The sequence below is a fragment of the Oncorhynchus masou genome, chromosome 25 (genome assembly GCF_036934945.1).
Source record: "Oncorhynchus masou masou isolate Uvic2021 chromosome 25, UVic_Omas_1.1, whole genome shotgun sequence".
In the NCBI taxonomy this organism is placed as follows: Eukaryota; Metazoa; Chordata; class Actinopteri; order Salmoniformes; family Salmonidae; genus Oncorhynchus; species Oncorhynchus masou.
Genome location: NC_088236.1, coordinates 37,766,817 through 37,787,408, shown reverse-complemented (window position 1 = coordinate 37,787,408; position 20,592 = coordinate 37,766,817). Strand labels below are relative to the sequence as shown.

At 41.6% G+C, this 20,592-nt stretch overlaps 1 protein-coding gene across 2 annotated transcripts in view; it reads left to right on the top strand.

Moving 5' to 3' along the window:
• The first annotated feature begins 5,876 nt into the window (after positions 1–5,876).
• Positions 5,877–20,592, top strand: part of LOC135514250 (neurogenic locus notch homolog protein 1-like) — a 51,375-nt gene continuing 36,659 nt past the window's right edge. For both annotated transcript variants that reach the window (XM_064937597.1, XM_064937596.1), the window contains exons 1-2: positions 5,877–6,105; positions 10,595–10,676. In XM_064937597.1, coding sequence (XP_064793669.1) covers positions 6,048–6,105; positions 10,595–10,676 — 140 coding nt within the window. In that variant the 5' untranslated portion in view covers positions 5,877–6,047. The remainder of the gene's footprint in view (positions 6,106–10,594; positions 10,677–20,592) is intronic.

Here is a 20,592-nt window from a genome sequence, read left to right as displayed (position 1 = left end):
AAATGCTTATGTTTCTAGCTCCAACGGTGCAGCAATATCTAGCAATACAACAACAATATACACATTAACCGACATTTTAAAAAATGACAAGAAATTAAGACATGAGACGTCCATGTCTTCATCACTGGAAAATATAATGGGTTGAGATTTATCATTTAAAAGCTTACAAACAGGGTTGTCAAACTATTTGATCATTCATGGGAATAAAGTGTTTTTTTTTAAACCTTTTTATCGTCAATTACCTTAAAACTATAGCATAGATTCTATTTTACGTCCTCTAAGGTTTTAGTATTGTGCCCGCCGTTGGATAAGACACAGCACGTTCTTGAATACAGGGTGGGTGTCATGTTCTGGCTGATAAATGTTCTAAAATGGGAATTACATTTAAATAAGCTAGAAGTGTTGAAAAATCTTTTAAAAAATCTTATTGAAACTTTCAGTGAAAGTTTTAGGGGAGTCATTAAAAAACCTTCAAATAACCTACATTTTCTGTCAATATAACCTCAGAACGTCAATATAACCTCCCAAGAGAGCATTCAGGGAACCATATTAAAAAGTTCTCAGAACCTCGCTGGAACCAAAAATGGTACGTTCCTAAAACAGGCAAAATTTTCACTTCCAATCTCAGAATGTTTAAAGTCAGGAAAATGGCTTCATTCACAGAACCAAATACAGGTACTGTACTTCCAAGGAACCAAATGTGCCAGCTGGGGTAGGTCCATTCTATGAATTCTATTTTTATGATTGAAATTCCAGAGCATGTTGTGTTTCAACAGATCGTGGGCACAATACAAAATGACGTGTGAAATTGACACAACATATGTGAATATGAAAAAATATTAGAGTTTACGAGTTTTTCGATCATCGACGTTTAAAGGTTCTTTTTAGATTTTAGATTTTTTTTCAATAAATAATCAAATAGTTTGAAGACACTTTTTAAGCTTTTAGATAATATCAAACTCAACCGTTTATATTTCCCAGTGATGAAGACATGGATGTCTCATGGTATGGTGGTGTTTGCAAAATGGGTCAACTTTAAGCACCTTTATCTCCTGAATGTTTTGGCATTCAGGCCCAAAAACTCACTTCTGACCACTCCTTCCATGGGCATGTGGAGGGGTGAGGAGAGATGGTTTTGGTTTTCAATACGCAGAAACAATCACTGTATGTTTCTCTGCAGCTCAAAGTGCCGTATGGTCTGGGTGGGTTGGACTTACTGCACACTTCATCTCAACAACAGTAGATCTAGAGACATGGATCATATTGGACCAGTTTAGGATTGTTGAATTGGAATGGATGGCACTCTGGTTTTCGGAAAAGACAAATTTATCTAAGTAACACGTAATGAGAGAGCGAGAGAAAGACTTGAAGCTTTTATAATGGCGGAAAACAAATAATAAAAAATACAAACATTTATTTGATCTTTTATAAAAAAGAAAGCATGGATTATTGAGTCATTATTAGTTTTACACTTAAGACAAGACTGCAATTGTGCTGTAGACTTTGTGAATTTTGTCTCTTGTATAATAAATTCTAAACATTCGTTTACAGTACACTGGAGTAAGCGTACATTTGAGTTCTTAAGTCTTAAGTCTTGGTTAAGTCTTGATTCCAACCGTTTATTTTTTCTAAGAGATTGTCAGTTGGATAGGCACTCTGCAAGGTTTTGAATATCTTCGCTATCATATGAACATCTTTTTGTAAAAATAATGGCTCCTGTCTGGATTTGAGCTCATAAAGCTTGAAGTCAGTCTAAAACAACCCTGGTGGGATATACAAGGGAATCAATGTGTATTTTTCACCATGTAAGTTACAGTACAATTCAACATTCGAAAATGGCCTTCTTGGTCCATGTGCTGAGATAAATGGGAAAATGGTGTATTCTTATTTATCAGGATCTGTTGTTACTACAGTAGATGGCAACATAGGTCTCTCCAAACCAGCTCCTCTTTAAACGTTCAATTTCAAAAATAAATGAATTAATGTGTTATTTCATACTTTTGATGTCTTCACTATTATTCTACAATGTAGAATATATTAAAAATATAGAAAAACCCTTGAAGGAGTAGGTGTGTCCAAACTTTTGACTGGTATTGTACATCGTACATACACTACATGTCTAAAAGTATGTGGACACCTGCTCGTCGAACATCTCATTCCAATGGCAGTGAGCTTTACACCACTCCAGCCGTCACTTGGCACTGTGTATGGTGATATTAGGCTTGTGTGCGGAAACCCATTCCATGAAGCTCCCGACGAAGAGTTCTTGTGCTGATGTTGCTTCAAGTTGCAGTTTGGAACTGGATAGTGAGTGTTGCAACCTCAGACAGACAATTTTTACACGTTACGTGCTTCTGCACTCGGTGGTACCATTCCTTAATTCCATTGAAGGGAAATCACAAAGCAATTCTGTGCTTTGTGGCAACAGTTTGGGGAATGACAATGCCCTGTTTTTATTTAACCAGGTAAGTCAGTATTGTCGGCCTACCCCGGCCAAACCCTCCCCTAATGATGCTAGGCCAATTGTGCATTGCCCAATGGGACTACCAACCCTGTTGGTTGTGATACAGCCCAGGATTGAACCTGAGTCTTTAGTGATGCCTCTAGCACTGCGATGCAGTGCTTTAGACCGCTGCACCACTCATGATCCCAAAGCACAAAGCGAGGTCCATACAGAAATGGTTTGTTGAGATCGGAGGCTGTTATAATAGCAAAGGGGGAACCAACCCCAAATGAATGCCCATGATTTTGGAATGAGATGTTTGACAAAATGGTGTCCACCTTTGGTCATGTAGTGTATTTCTCAGCACCTCCATGATGTATGATACCTACTAATGATCTAGTTACTTTTGACAGAAACAAGAGTAAGGAGATTGGTCAGTGAGGATGGGTGGGTGTAATATGGATGGGTGGGTGTAATTGTTGATGATTGTCTGGCGATCCAAAGTTTGCATGTTCGAGTCAGGTCGGGTGACAACTGTAACATTTTAGATAACCCTTCCCCTTATTCTAAAAATAACCAAATTCACCTAACCTGCTACGTGAATTCACCTGCCCTTTCTCGTTTTACTTCTTCTAACTTTCTATGTAAATTATCCGCCAACGTAAATTCTCCCCATAATTCTCCTTTGTTGTTATGGTGCCACAAGCAATCTGGTCTCAGAGAAATTTGTAGAATAATATACATCCTCCAAGATGTTACCCAGCAGATCCGACACCTTAGGCTTGCTTAAAGCTGTACTACTGGGTCGGAGAGGATGTTTGCTTAAAGTAAGACACCACAGAGCTGCCGCGAGATAAGGTTCTGAAACATACCTCAATCCAGGGATGAGAAGTGCTTTGTACTCCAAATTGTCCCATTATCCCAACTGTTGCACTGAGAAGATTGAATGACTGCTAAGCAAGACACTAAACCTAAAGTGTTGTTTCTGCTACCAAGACGTATGATACTATACATTCTGTAGTTTGGATAATATTCTATGCATGACCGCTTCCATTCATAATGTAACCTAGTGCCACAGATTTAATTACAGAATAAACTATTTGCCCTGAGACCACGTTGTTTAGATATGTTTAGATAAACCATGTCAATGTTTAGTCAAGCAGTGATTGCTCTGAGATTAACTCAGTAATAGTCAATCTCAACCTGAAACAAACTGAAATTAGTGCCTCTCCCAACAGTGATAAACTCAACTTGGAGTGCTAACAAAGCCAATTTTTATATATATTTTTTTATTTAACCTTTATTTAACTAGGCACGTCAAGACAGGACAGGCACAAACAGGTAGAAAAACACAATTCATTTCCAGGGAGTGTTCAAAATTGTGAGATTCTACACTGTACTGTACAGTAGCCTGTTTTCAGTGGCTTGAGTTAATAGTTGGCAAGAGAGTGGCTCTAGAAAGCTCAAGGTAGTGGTTTCAATCCCCGTAGGGATCACATATACTTCAAGATGGAATCCATACTTGGTGTAAATGCCATGTCTGTTTGGGATATTATAACAACAAAGAAGCTACTTCAAACAGTGTTTTGTTCCCTCCTCGGACATCATTACACATGCGATCGAAAAGCAGAACATGTACTGCGATTCGTTTGTTTTTTTTATGCTGCCGGTCACTACTCTCCTCGGTTTCACCAACAAAACAAACCGTGGCACTGTTTCCCCATTTACGTATTTCAACTTTAAATAAAAAATATGTGTACTCGCTGAGCTGTAAATTGCTTTGGATAAAACCATTTTCAAAGTGGAATATTATGGTCCTGCATCTGTAATAGCCACTGGACTGGAGGCAATTGAAATGGCCCAGGTCAACACAATGAGAAGGAAGGCAACACAAATTCTGTTAAAACTCAGCCGTGGAATGTGACACATTGGAGATAAAGCCATAACCGATTATATCATTTCCATTGCTTTTATCTATGTTTTCCTGTGAAAGTTAGAAAAACAGGTTGTTATTGCTGTTTTTTGTCACCATCGCCACCTCCTCAACCACTTTACCTTCTCTCCATCATATTCTCCCACAACCCTTCACTCCTTTACTATTCTCTCCATTCTCTCCTCTTCCAACCCTTCTCTCCATTCTCAGGCCCCAGGGCCACAAAGTTGGCTTCAGTCTTCCTCATGCCACACTCCAGGTTGGTGTTCAACCTGGAGGTCCTGTTGCGTATGCAGCTCCTTTAAATGTCATACAGAAATATGGATTCACCACTGAACAAATTAAGCCCCGCAGGCATAAAAAAACACCAGTTGCAAATATTTCCCTTTCTTTTTGTTTATGATTAGTTCCAAATGAATTATTGCAAAATTTCGAAATTAATGAATGTTGTTTGGGAATGGAAGTTGACATTTGTACTGACGATCTGATTGCCCATTTAGGATACACATACAAGCCTATGAAACCAAAGTCGCCATAAAAAGACTAAAACATTCTCATTAAGGGCCTTCTTGATTTTTACCCATGATATTTAGGCATTGCAAAGCCCATATCCGTAACAAAGGATTTAAAAATATATATATAATACTTTGCGTCAACGTGCCATTGGATGGAATACATTTGAAATCTGACCTGCTCTGTGTTTGCTGATTAAGCACAACCAGAATGTATTTATCTGTTTCAGGCCAACTGTCAGCATTTACTTACCAGCTATGGAGGATTAGATCTGTTATCATGACTCACATGCTAGATAACATATTTTAATCATGCATACCTCTGTGAAAAACAAACACATTTCCCACAACTTTGAGAGCAAAACAGAATGATTTTGTCTGTATGTTGAGTATGTGAAAATGATAGTAACCAGAGAACACCTTCACTTGGGCTGCTGAAAGATAAGATTCTACGCTTCTACATTTGTAATTTAGTGATGTGAAAGCCACACTGTAAAATGAGCATACAATCAAAGTGTGGGCCACCAACAAAAATATAAACAATGTAGGAACATGTCCTTAATTTGGTTATAAATTGGTTATGACATAAGACATACATAACACAAACTACATATTCTTCCAAACTAAGGGTTAACTGTTTAACCTGGTTTAATTGAGGATTCATTCTGTTATATTTATACTTTTATTAATAGAAATTAGCCTAGATTTACTGGAAATTCTACATACTGTCGCTTTAAAGTATCTGTTTTGTCAGTGATAAATCTACCAACGGGAAACGCCTGGGATATATATATATATATATTTTTTTTAAAGGTGCCACTTTTATAGCTTTACAGGGTGTGCGTATTTTCCCACTGCTCCTCAGAAAATTTATAGATTAAATAAAATAATGAATAGCTGTCGTGGGCGAAGTAGACCTAGTGGCGCGGAACCATAACGCCCCTATATGTGGTTGCGGGAATTGAGTCATTTACAACTCCGAAGCTGGAGTGAAAACATCGCATGTATGAAGTTTAGAGACACGCCGCAAACGTTTACTTTTTTGGATCTATGAAATTATGAATTTGACGTTTTTTTAAACTGTCGAAGAGGAAAATTAACAGGATCTATGATAACCCCAATTGGAATTATACATCAATTTTAAATCAGAAAAGAAGGAATGCATCATTTCTTTGTGAAACTAACTTTCCTGTTGTCGCTTATTGCTCTAACACGAGGTAAGTGCAATAACAATAGTCAACCGTGTTTTGTTCGATACACAGTGAATAAAAAAATCATAAAATAAGTGAAATTGTACATTTATTACGTAGATGTTTTCCATGAGTTCACTCATAAAATCAGATTAGTGCACAGTAAATACTGATGTGCAGGGAAGAACAAATGGGAAGAAGTGACATTGATTGTAGAACGATGTCAGAATGTTGCACTTGTTGCATTCGAACTTCAAAGGCATCTTATTTTTGAGGGCATTACTTAAAATTGCGTCGTAAAATGTGACAGTTAAGAATATATTCCAGCATCAGTTTTTTTTCTTTGCAATATGCTCATGAGACCCGATTATATATATATCAGCATTTACTGTGCACTAATATATATATATATATATATATCATCAGATATAGATATCACAGCTGAAGTCGGAAGTTTACATACACCTTAGCCAAAAACATTTAAACTCAGTTTTTCACAATTCCTGACATTTAATCCTAGTAAAAATTCCCAGTTTTAGGTCAGTTAGCATCACCACTTCATTTTAAGAATGTGAAATGTCAGAATAATAGTAGAGAAAATTACTCAATTCGTATTTGGTAGCATTGACTTTAAACTGTTTAACTTGGGTCAAACGTTTCGGGTAGCCTGCCCACACATTTTCTATAGGATTGAGGTCAGGGCTTTGTGATGGCCAATCCAATACCTTGACTTTGTTGTCCTTATGCCATTTTGCCACAACTTTGGAAGTATGCTTGGGGTCATTGTCCATTTGGAACACCCCTTTGTGACCAAGCTTTAACATCTTGAGATGTTGCTTCAATATATCCACACAATTTTCCTGCCTCATGAAGTCATCTATTTGGTGAAGTGCACCAGTCCCTCCTGCAGCAAAGCACCCACACAACATGATGCTGCCACTCCCGTGCTTCACAGTTGAGATGGTGTTCTTCGACTTGCAAACTTCCCTCTTTTTCCTCCAAACATAACGATGGTCATTATGGCCAAGCAGTTCTATTTTTTTCCATCAGACCAGAGGACATTTCTCCAAAAACTACGATATTTGTCCCCATGTGCAGTTGCAAACTGTAGTCTGGCTTTTTTTATGGCGGTTTTGGAGCAGTGGCTTCTTCCATGCTGAGGGGCCTTTCAGGTTATGTCGATATAGAACTCGTTTTACTGTGGATATAGATACTTTTCTACCAGTTTCCTCCAGCATCTTCACAAGGTCCTTTGCTATTGTTCTGAGATTGATCTGCACGTTTCGCACCAAATTAATTAATCTCTGCACCAAATGCATTAATCTCTGTTTAAACGCACAGTCAACTTAGTGTATGTAAACTTCTGACCCACTGGAATTGTGATACAGTGAATTATAAGTGAAATAATCTGTCTGTAAACAATTGTTGGAAAAATGACTTGTGTCATGCACAAAGTAGATGTCCTGACCGACTTGGAAAATCTATAGTTTGTTAACAAGAAATTTGTGGATTGGTTGAAAAACGAGTTTTAATGACTCTAACCTAAGTGTATGTAAACTTCCGACTTCAACTGCATGGTACTGATATATATATATACCAGTACCAGTCAAAAGTTTGGACACAACTACTCGTTCAAGGGTTTTTCTTCATATATACTATTTTCTACATTGTAGAATAATAGTGAAGACATCAACACTAAACTATGAAATAACACATATGGAATCAAGTAGTAACCAAAAAGTGTTAAACAAATCAAAATATATATTATATTTGAGATTCTTCAAAGTAGCCACCCTTTGCCTTGATGACAGCTTTGCACACTCTTGGCCTTCTCACAACCAGCTTCATGAGGTAGTCACCTGGAATGCGTTTCAATTGACAATTGTGCCTTGTTATAAGTTCATTTGTGGAATTTCTTTCCTTTGTAATGCATTTGAGCCAATCAGTTTTGTTGTGACAAGGCAGGGGTGGTCATATTATGGCAAGAACAGCTCAAATAAGCAAAGAGAAATGACAGTCCGTCATTACTTTAAGAGATGAAGGTCAGTCAATCCTGAACATTTCGAGAACTTTGAAGTTTCTTCAAATGCATTCACAAAAACCATCAAGTGCTATGATGAAACTGGCTCTCATGAGGACCGCCACAGGAAAGGAAGACCCAGAGTTACCTCTGCTGCAGGCAATACGTTCATTAGAGTTAACTGCACCTCAGATTGCAGCCCAAATAAATAACAGACACATCTCAACATCAGCTGTTCAGAGACTGCATGAATCAGACCTTCATGGTTTAATTGGTTAAAAAAAACACTACTAAAGGACATCAATAATAAGAAGAGACTTGCTTGGGCTAAGAAACACGAGCAATGGACATTAGACCGGTGGAAATCTGTCCTTTGGTCTGATGAGTCCAAATGTAAAATTTTTGGTTCCAACCGCCGTGTCTTTGTGAACGCAGAGTAGGTGAACGGATGATATCCGCATGTGTAGTTCCCACCGTGAAGCATGGAGGAGGAGGTGTGAGGGTGCTTTTGCTGGTGACACTGCCAGTGATTTATTTATAATTCAAGGCACACTTAACCAGCATGGCTACCACAGCATTTTGCAGTAATTCGCCAACCCATCTGGTTTGTGCTTAGTGGGACTATAATTTGTTTTTCAACAGGACAATGACCCAATACACCTCCAGGTTGTGTAAGAGCTATTTGACCAAGAAGGAGAGTGATGGAGTGCTGCATCAGATGACCTGGCCTCCACAATCACCCGACTTCAACCCAATTGAGATGATTAGGGATGAGTTTGAACGCGGAGTGAAGGAAACGCAGCCAAGAAGTGCTCAGCATATGTGGGAACTCATTCAAGACAGTTGGAAAAGCATTCCTCATGAAGCTGGTTGAGAGAATACCAAGAGCGTGCAAAGCTGTCATCAAGGCAATGGGCGGCAACTTTGAAGAATCTAAAATATATTTTGATTTGTTTAACACTTTTCTTTGGATACAACATGATTCCCTATGTGTTATTTCATGGTTTTGATGTCTTAATAAAGAAAAACCCATGAATAAGTAGGTGTGTCCAAACCTTTGACTGGTACTGTATATACATGTTAATATTTTTTTACATAAAATAAGTGTTTGGGGTGAAGAATGAAAACATGTCACCAAGATTATTATTATTTTTAAATGTTGTTTATCAGTTATTTGAAGTGCAAAATTGTCCTCTTTATTGGTCATAAGGACGTAAATATGATAACATTTACATTACAGTCAATGGGTACAGTAGGTGAAAAACATAGTTGCGGTATCCTGGTGTCCACTACAGAGGACATGTCCTGCTCTTATTTGACTATTATTTAACGTGACACAGTCCTGACTACTCACTGAATTATTCCTGAGATGTTCACTTCCTAGAAACAATTTAAATATCAAACTCACAAAAATAATAATTTATAATTATACACACTTTTTACATTTCCATAAAATGTGAAGCAGACATTATTTTTAGAACCAGGAAGATAAAATTGGCAAGGATGTCCTCTCAAGGGGACAACAGGACTCAATAAAGTGGCTTGTATGGCCTCAGGTACGGACCAAGATCTGATATCCACTGGAGGACAAAAATTATGGATCTCAGGAGGATATGTGACTTTGTGGGTGACCCCACCAAATTGACATAGAAATGTGAGTTATAGATCTGTCATTCTCATTGAAATCAAGTCTAAGAAGCAGTAGATCTATTCTATGCTTACAGTTCTTAAGTTCCGTTTTTACGTTTTACTTTCGGTTTTGTACACCAGCTTCAAACAGCTGAAAATAAAATATTTTTGGTTATTGAAAATATATTTCACAGCGCTTTAGATGGTACAATTTTCTACACTATACATTCTTGTCTTGTCACATAAACTGAAATTAGGCAAACAATTAGAATTTTTGCTACCAGGAAATGGTGGAGCGATTTCTGCATATTGCACCTTCACATTTATTTTGTATTTACAGATAGCCAGGCAGGACATTGTATTGTCATCATAGGATCCTGGATAACACTAACCGTTGTGCCCTCGGCTCACAGATGCTGCTTGCGCCATTCACTCTGCGTTTGCAAGAAAGTTCACTGTTCAGCCTAGGAATATGACAATTCAAGCCTTAACCATTGAGGCAGGTTTGAGTCGAGTTACACAGAATCATTTTGCAGCGCTATGTTACTCCCCAAATATTGTACATTCTTTGGGACAGCTGCAAAAGGAAGAATGCGCCTACCAGTGTGTCAAGTCCCATTCACCACAAACTGCACTTCAAGGTGGCAGTAGTCACACCTAGTCCTTACAATCATCATCATGAAGGATATTTCTGTTGTTTAATACTCAAGCATTTGGATGTTATTTTGTTCACGTCTTGTTGCTTTTCCAAAACCATCCATTGATGACTGTATATCAAAATCTTCTCTTCAATTGTGAAAATAATTAAGAGGTTGTGTGTGTGTGTGTGGTGTGTGTGTATGTTGTATTGACTCATTCTGTTTGCAGGCCTAAGATGCTCTATGTCCACCGAGTCGTGTTTGAACCTGGGGAGGTGTGAGGCCACGGCTGACGGAAATGGAGAGTGCAAGTAAGTTTCAAATCCCTTTACATGAGGTAAATATGCACAGAAAAACCCTGCATAAAATACACATTATACATTCCAGAGAGCAAATGACATATCCAAGAACATGAAAGTTGTTTAATTGTATCATGTTGAGTTGAGGCCGAGCTTGGGCCTCTGAAGGCATTTTCAGTTGTCTAAGAGAGGAGCACATGCCTATTCTTGGAAGACAATTCCAACCTAGGCCTGGGCCAGCGAATGAATGAGATGTGTGGGTTTTGAAGAGGACTGCACCGGGGGGGTCGCTGTGTCTGTGTGTCTCGCAGCCTGCTCAGCCCAGCCTGCTCAGCCCAGCCCACTGCTACTGAATGCAGGTTACCTCTCCCCTCTCTCCAGCAGAAGTCTCTGTTGGAGACACTCACTCTTAGTCCTAAATCTTGTTTCTCTTTTCTTTCACGGAGCGACAGCTGGGCTTTGCCAGAAGCTTGGCGGCCATTGTTCTCCAGTCAGATGAATTCTGTGTGACTAATCTGGGTGATGCTTCCCAGTGAGTTCTGGCTGCAGCCCCTGTCCTTCCCCCGCTCCCCCTGCTCAAGGGTTTTGTCCCCCTGTTGATTGTTGAATGGGCTTTCTCTCTCTTGAGAGATTTTCATCTGAAGGACAGATGGAAGTAGAGGGTAATTAGACTGGATGGTTTCATAATTGTGAACAGATACATAAAGAGACTGTAAATTAGTAAACAAGTTGTAATGCATATCTGAGGTTGTTGTTGTTCTCCATTTTTAAAGTGAAATGAGCAGGTCAATACAAAGCGTTCAGTAGCTCTTCTACATCAACGACATGTAGAACTTCTATTGTCCCCTGACCACTCTTAGCCCTGTTGCACAAAGGCTACCTGAACATTGGCTCTGTTTCCAGCCTGTTATTTGAGTGCCAGTGTTGCCTTACTGAGCTGTAGTGGAGTGGGATGAAACTGGACGATGAATCAGGGCAGGTCGGCTCTTGGCTCCTGCAGGCCCAGGCAGTCATTTTGGCTCTGGGCCACATCTTAATTGTGTCTGGCAGTGTTTCACCCCCCTTGTTGGGCCACAAAGCCATCATTGTGCCTGCCACTGTCCTCAGACTCTCCTAATTAAACATGGAGATTGTGATTAGTGGCCTGCTAGACTGGAGTGCCACATTTTTTTGGAGAGAGCTGATATTTTTATTTTTTACTATGCCTTCCTTTTGTGTGTCTTTTACTATGCCTTCATTTTTTGTATTATCCCACGGTAACGAGAGTTAACAATCCCACAATGTGTCTGGAATGTACAGGCAGAGGTCAGAGGTTGTGTTGTGTCTTCTCTAGTGTTCAATGCTGGAAATGTTTGTTTATGGGTATACAGTATGTTTGGACAAACTGTAAACAGTGCTGTGATGTGAAAAATGATGACTAAAATAGGAACATTCAGCAGAGCAAGCAAAGTGCACCCTATCAGATTAATCCAATTCTAATACCGTGGCTTAATGTCAACAGCGCTGCTAGTTTCTTTCCACAATCTTCCACTGAATGTTCAAGCGTTTCTCACCATGTAGGCTAAACTGGCTTGCTTTGTCTTTTCAAAATCAAAGAATTGTGTGGCAGGTCCTACTGAATTGTTGACAGCATAAGTTAATGCCTGGAGGACTAACCACATCCAGGTGGGTTAATTGGCATGATCTCTTCAGTCTTTTCAGGTTATAAGTTAGGCCTAATGAAGACACATGAACCCATAAGATACAGTAGCCCCAAGGCCTCATATTGGAGGTTTGATGAGAGAGATACAGACTCAGTGAGCATTGCTACTGAGAGAGGGAGACCTAACTCTCAAGAGAAGACAGGCTATGTGCACACCGCCACAAAATGAGGTGGAAACTAGATGTCGACCAATTATGATTTTTCAACGCCGATACCGATTAATCGGCTGATTTATTTTATTTATTTATTTGTAATAATGACAATTACAACAATACTGAATGAACACTTATTTTAACTTAATATAATGCATCAATAAAATGAATTTAGCCTCAAATAAATAATGAAACATGTTCAATTTGGTTTAAATAATGCAAAAACAAAGTGTCGGAGAAGTGCAATGTGTGCCATGTAAGAAAGCTAACGTTTAAGTTCCTTGCTCAGAACATGATAACTTATGAAAGCTGGTGGTTCCTTTTAACATGAGTCTTCAATATTCCCAGGTAAGAAGTTTTAGGTTGTAGTTAGGAATAGGAATAGGAATTATAAGACTATTTCTCTCTATACAATTTGTATTTCATATACCTTTGACTATTGGATGTTCTTATAGGCACCTTAGTATTGCCAGTGTAAAGCTTCCGTCCCTCTCCTCGCTCCTACCTGGGCTCAAACCAGGAACACATCGACAACAGCCACCCTCGAAGCAGCGCAGAGCAAGGGGAACAACTACTCCAAGTCTCAGAGCGAGTGACATTTGAAACGCTATTAGCGCGCACCCCGCTAACTAGCTAGCCATTTCAAATCGGTTACACCAGCCTAAACTTGAGAGTTGTCATAAACAGCACAATGCTTGAAGCATTGCAAAGAGCTGCTGGCAAAACGCACGAAAGTGCTGTTTGAATGAATGCTTACGAGCCTGCTGGTGCCTACCATCGCTCAGTCAGACTGCTCTATCAAATCATAGACTTAATTAGAACATAATAACACACAGAAATACGAGCCTTAGGTCATTAATATGGTCGAATCCGAAAACTATCATCTTGAAAACAAAACGTTTATTCTTTCAGTGAAATACGGAACCGTTCTGTATTTTATCTAACGGGTGGCATCCATTAGTCTAAATATTCCTGTTACATTGCACAACCTTCAATGTTATGTCATAATTACGTAAAATTCTGGCAAATTAGTTCGCAACGAGCCAGGCGGCCCAAACTGTTGCATATACCTGACTCTGCTTGCAATGAACGCAAGAGAAGTGACACAATTTCACCTGGTTAATATTGCCTACTAACCTGGATTTCTTTTAGCTAAATATGCAGGTTTAAAAATATATACTTGTGTATTGATTTTAAGAAAGGCATTGATGTTTATGGTTAGGTACACGTTGGAGCAACGACAGTCCTTTTTTGTGAATGCGCACCGCATCGATTATATGCAACCATGTGTAGTTAACTAGTGATTATGATTGATTGATTTTGTTTTTTATGAGATAAGTTTAATGCTAGCTAGCAACTTACCTTGGCTTCTTACTGCATTCGCGTAATAGGCAGGCTACTCGTGGAGTGGAATGTAAGGCAGGTGGTTAGAGTGTTGGACTAGTTAACCGTAAGGTTGCAAGATTGAATCCCCGAGCTGACAAGGTAATAATCTGTCGTTCTGCCCCTGAACAAGGCAGTTAACCCACCGTTCCTAGGCCGCCATTGAAAATAAGAATGTGTTCTTAACTGACTTGACTAGTTAAATAAACGTCTAAAAAATATAGATATTTTTGGGGGGCCAAATCGGTGTCCAAAAATACAGATTTCCGATTGTTATGAAAACTTGAAATTCCGATTAATCGGTCGACCTCTAGTGGAAACTGAGCTGCACTTCCTAACCTCCCACCAAGTGTATGACCATATTAGAGACACATATTTCCTTTAGATTACACAGACCCACAAAATATTCTAGAACACATCCAATTTTGATAAACTCCCATATCTATTTGGTGAAATAACACAGTCTGCAATCACAGCAGCAAGATTTGTGACCTGTTGCAACAAGAAAAGGGCAACGAGTGAAGAACAAACAACACTGTAAATACAGCCCATATTTATGTTTATTTTCCCTTTTGTACTTGAAGTATTTGCACATTGTTACAGCACTGTATATAGCCATATTAAGACATTTGAAATGTCTCTATTCCTTTGGATATTTTGAGTGTAATGTTTACTGTTTAGTTTTGGATTGTTTATTTCACTTTTGTTTAATATCTATTTAACTTGCTTTGGCAATGTAAAAATATGTTTCCCTTGCCAATAAATCCCTTTAGATTGAGAGAGAGAGAGAGAGAGAGAGCAGAAGAGAGCAGGTTGGTGAGGTCTGGTGGCGTCGGTCTGTGTGGCAGCCTGTCTGAATAATATAGGCTACGTTATATGTTTTGATGCTCTCCATGAAATTCCTTCCCTGAGCATACAGAAAGTGTATTTCCACGGCCATGTTCCCATTCCTGACAGGATCTCGGCCTTCCTTCACCTCAATTAAAACAATGCCGCTCTGAAGTCAAGACAAGTGGTAGTCCCAGGTACAGTGGCATCCAATGCTTCAGTTTTATTTCCACTGAACAAAAATATAAACACAACATGTGAAGTGTTGGTCCCATGTTTCATGAGCTGAAATAAAAACAAGCTTAACAAATGTATTTCTATGGAACTTTTGTGCACATACACAACTCTGTTAGTGAGCATTTCTCATTTGCCAAGATCATCCATCTACCTGGCAGTTGTGGCATATCAAGAAGCTGATTGCCAACATGATCATTACACAGGTGTGTAATGATCATTACACATCATTACACAGGTGTGGGACAACATTCCACATGGGCACAATCAACAGCCTGATCAACTCTATGTGAAGGACATGTGTCGCGCTGCATGAGGCAAATGGTCGTCACACCTTTTTTTAAAGGTATCTGTGACCAACAGATGCATATCTGTATTCCCAGTAATGTGAAATCCATAGATTAGGGCCTAATTCATTTATTTCAATTGACAGATTTTCTTATATGAACTGTAACTCAGTAAAATCGTTGAAATGGTTGCATGTTGCGGTTATATTTTTGTTCAGTGTAGTACTGTAGGTTGCCTACTTTACATTCCAAGCCATGAATACTGAGGTCCTCCCTCATATCTGGACTGGTGAATGAGAGCTACTAGGATCAGGGCAGGCCAGGGTAGTTTATCTGAAGGAGGCCTCTCATCTACTAAGCTGACATGACAGTAACAGAAAGCAGTGCAGTGTAGGGCCAATAAGAACCCAAGAGAGAGAGATATGATCCACACTCTAGGATGGCTAGAATCAAGGGGCTTAGCTTCAGATCCTCAGCCAGGGAGATGAGAGATGCACTGTCTGGAGAGGGCTTCACATACTGTGCCTCAGTCGGCAGGAAAACAGAAGAGACTCCTCAAAATATCTGTATTTTTTTGGGGACCGGCAATTGATACAGTGAGTCACGTGACCTCTTGTGCTTCAGAGGAGGGCTTAGTCCCCCACTGGAGAAGGGAGATTTGGAGGTGATGTGGTATGGATGAGACTGAGCCAGGGTATTTTGAGCAATATTGCTGTCTGTCTGTCACTCATCAACCTGTCCTATACTCAGGTTGTGTCCAGTGCATACATTTTGCCTGATGAGAAGTCCTTGATGTGATGATGCATGCTGAGTTGAGGCCTCAGTATTTGGGGAGTCACACCTTAGCATAGATGTCCCCTGTGCTGCCAGTCTGCGAGCCTGCTTGCCTGGAGAAATAAGTCTTCTGAAGTAACAGCCAGTCTCCCCTCCTTCAGAAAGACATAAATAGCCCAGTTAGCACCTGAGACGAAGGTTTCCATGACAGGTTCTAATCTGCAGGCACTGTATTCAAAGAGCTGGAACTGATATAACCTCGGATAATTATTCTCTCAAGTGTTTGTCCAAGCTTTAACGAAATCCCCTTTGGATAGCTAGCTAGATGGCCTAGCTACGTGTGTGTTAAAACTCTCTGACTGAAGTGAAATAAGAAGCAGACCCATTCATTCCCTGGCATGTGTGGTGTGGTAGTGACCGGTACTCGGTAGTCCGGCTGGCCATTTCATTAATTGTTCAGCAGTCTTATGGCTTGGGGGTAGAAGCTGTTAAGGAGCCTTTTGGTCCTAGACTTGGCGCTACGGTACCGCTTGCCGTGCAGTAACAGGGAGAACAGTCTGGAGTCTTTGACAGTTTTTTGGACCTTCCTTCGACACCGCTTATTATAGAGGTCCTAGATGGCAGGAAGCTTGGCCCCAGTGGTGTACTGGGCCGCACACACTACCCTCTGTAGCGCCTTACGGTCAGATGCCAAGCAGTTGCCATACCAGGCGGTGATGCAACCGGTCAGAATGCTCTCGATGGGGGCAGCTGTAGAACTTTTGGGGGATCAGGGGATCCATGCAAAATCTTTTCAGTCTCCTGAGGGGGAAAGGTGTTGTCGTGCATCTTCTGTCTTGGTGTGTTTGGACCATGATAGTTCGTTGGTGATGTGGACACCATAAGAACTTGAAACTCATGAATGAAAGCCAGCCCTTGTCCTGGCCAGTGATGCTTCAATGCAACCTCTGTTTGCTACGAGGCAGATGAATCCCTGCATTTTAGTCCACCCCCCCCCCCCCCCACTCCCATCCTTTCATTCAGACGCAGGAAACAGCCTCGAAGGACCGGGGGAAGAAAAGGTGCTGTATTGTATGTGATCATATCATCACACAGGGCCCTGGGCTTTCATGGGCTGCCGGGCCCGGGTCGGCTTCCCTTTGGCACAAACCTCAGTGGAGCAAAGGAGGGGCTGAACTGAGCCGCTGACTGTTCTGTTCTGACTGATTGAAGCGACTTGACGTTGGGGAACTTCAGCGCTGTGGATTAGAGATATTTGAGTCTGAAGGGTGACACGTAACAAAGAAAAATCACATACATTTTGATCACCGGCTAATATGACTGGCAGCGAGGCCATCTGTGTGTGTGCGCGTGTGCAGCGAGGCATGGGAGAAAACAACAATAGAGGAGCATTTCCTCATTTGATGAATTTGTGCCCGACCACCTGTCTGTCTGTGGATCATAACTGAACAACTAAAAGGGGCTTGCATTACCCACAAGGCAGCACACTCCATAATACCCATGATTACTTGTGGTTTTCGCATTCAACTCCAAACAGAAGACTGCCTCACAGCGGCAGGTGTTCTATGAACTTTCACACACACAAATTCACACAGGATACTCCTCACAAAGACAACACAAAACATAAGTGAATGGCTTTCTTCTGGATGGAGTGATAAGGAGGTCCTTTAAAAAACGTTTTTAAATTGGTCTGAAATTATGTCTAAACTAAAGCCAATAGCATCTGTTTGAGTCACCTAAACTTCATAAAATGTTCTCATAGGTAGACCTCAACCAAACACAACACTGAGCTCTGTACAGTAACTACTCCGTCAGGGTCTGCTTCCGTGTCACACACCTTCAGCCACATTTAATCACTTAAGAGGATCCCAGTCTCGTAAAGCAGCAGGCTAGGCAGTAGCAACACCACCACCAGTCATTAGGAGAAGGCAGCATGAGTCAGAAATCCCCCAGGCAGCCTCCTTCCCTGTCCCTGTTCCTGTCTCGCCATAACTCCCCTGCACCTCCTATCTCCCTTCTGCCTCTGCCTGCATCCCCTGCCTCTCCTCCTGCCCCTTGTTCTGTGTTGTGTCTCTGGGGGAGTGGTTCCTTTCCCATGGGCTCTGTCAGTAATAGGGCCAAATAAACAGGCCTCTAATGAACACTACCAGATGTGGGCTGGGAAGCTACGAGTAGAGAGAGAGAGGGGGGCTGAGGCACAGCACCACAGCCCCGGGGGGGGGGGGGGGGGTGCTTTCAGACAGATCAGACCAGACTAAAGGATACTTAGCAGAGACACAGACACCAAACAGCCAGGAAATGAGAGTGGAGAAAAACAAGGCAGGGGAAAAAAGTGTTCCTAGTAGAGTTTGACTCCAGGCTGTTGAGTTGGAGTTTGACTCCAGGCTGAGGCAGTTTAGAGAGAGGTGGTAGGAGGCAAGTAAAAGAGAGATGGACTGTGAAAAAAAAAACTGAATTAGCTCCAGGCCCAAAATGGTCAGGTTTGTCACTTTCTCGATTCTGTGTTGAGGTTAAATTCTCAAAATCTTCATGGTGTCGTGGTGAACATTTCATTGGAACAGTCAAGTGTTCTTTTTGTCTTATAGCGCAGACAGACCAACCTAAACATCCCCCGTCTGCAGTTATCTGCCGAGTGTTGCGATTCAACATTCCCCGAATCGTCAGGAAATTAATAGAAAAGGACGGCTGATGTTCAGTGGTCAGATGCGATAGGACGGCCACTGTGCTAATTACAGTTAGTCAGCACTGTGTGTCTGACCCTTTTAGAGAAACTACACTACAATACTGTAGGTAAATGGTGAACATAGGTAGGCTGCATGGCTGTCGTAGGCTGGTATTGAAGAGTGGAGCCTGTACGTCTCTGTGCGTGTGTGTGTGTGCATCTATATATGCGTGTGTGTGTTCATGTCTACGTCTGCATGCCAGGGTGTCTTCAAAGCACAGTGCCTTTCTGTGCATGGTGACCTCCGAGAGTGACAGATGGCAGATTGGCCCAACAGTGGAGAAACCCCCCAGAGTGGTGTCTGCTCCCGAGGTCAGGTGTCATGACAACATCTGCTCTCCGCCTGGGCTGATCCTCAGCCGCCCGCTGCACACTGCAGCACAGACGCACACAAACACACACATGAGCACACACACAGACCCTTTGCCACGGGCTACTGGTGGCCAGGAAGAAAAGCAATCTCAGCAGGACAGTGGAGGCTACTGGGGCAGGCAGGGAGGGACGACAGTCACAGGATGACAATAACAGTATCAGCCTGATGACAGAGGTTCCCCTGTTATACAACATCACTCCGGGCCTGCTGCACACCTGATATTTGAACAGCTTCTGATTCTTCTCCTCTTTTCAGCTGTTCTTTATTTAACTTTCTAGCAGATAGTGTACCTGCTGCCAAGATTAGCGTACTCTGGATGACGTGGCCAGGAGTCTGTTGTAGCAGCTGCCTTTCACTGTTTGTTTTGAGCGGTTCAAATTACAGGAGTAGTTGTGTGTCTTTTTGTTTTCCCCTTTTATAGTCTGTGCGAGCCATTTAAGACGGGTAGCCGTGTGTCTCCTGTAAGACGGATTTTGTGCTGACGGCCTATTCGTCGACCTCTCGCCAAGTTAAAGAGCAAACGGTTAGCATTCTTGGCTAGCGCCTGCTGAGGTTGACTCTGTTCAAACGCCAGGGCCAGAGTGTGTTTGAGCAGCGGGGCCACGTGGACCGAGGCAGAGGAGTGGGTGCTTTATGTATTTGTCTTTGAGGCCCCAGTGTGAGACATTGGGCTGTTTGTGATGAACAGGCAGGTCTGGGCCTGGTTTAAAAAGCTGGTGTGAGTTTTTGCATAGCCCTGTAAAGTGAGGCTGCCAAGAGCCTCCATTGAGGACTGTGGTTCAGGGATAGGAACAGGAGACTGGGGGGGGGGGGGGGTTTAAGAGTAAACACCAACATTCCTTCCAAACTAGCAACCTCCTCTGTTCACTGGCTTCCCACTAACTCTCCATCCCACCCCCTTCTCCAAAACCAGTTCAATTTCCTTGCTTTCAGACAGCTTTTGTTTGTCTCTCTCTGCATCGTTTAAGTATGCTTGGGTTGACCAGTGAAAAGTAACACCCAGGCCCAGACTTTGAGGTTTTTGGAGCCAAGGCCCAGTCGAGAGAGAGTCATAAATCCTAATATGGTAGCTTACAAAAGCAGACAACCCTATGGAAGCCATGAAAAGAGAGAGTGGGGGAAAACAATTAGCCGGAACTAGAGCGAAAGAAGGTATATTGAGGAGGGGGGAGTAAAAGGACGGTCAGCCGTACGAAGGCTCCATAAGGAGGAAGTGAAAAGAAGACCGAATGAAGGACCAAAAAGAGAGAGAGGGAGGCCAGGGATGAGCCCGATGGAGAGAGCGAGAGAGAGGCCAGGGATGAGCCCGATGGAGAGAGAGAGAGAGAGAGGCCAAGATGAGCTTGATGGAGAGAGAGAGAGGCCAGGGATGAGCCTGATGGAGAGAGAGAGAGAGGCCAGGGATGAGTCTGATGGAGAGAGAGAGAGAGGCCAGGGATGAGCCCGATGGAGAGAGAGAGGCCAGGGATGAGC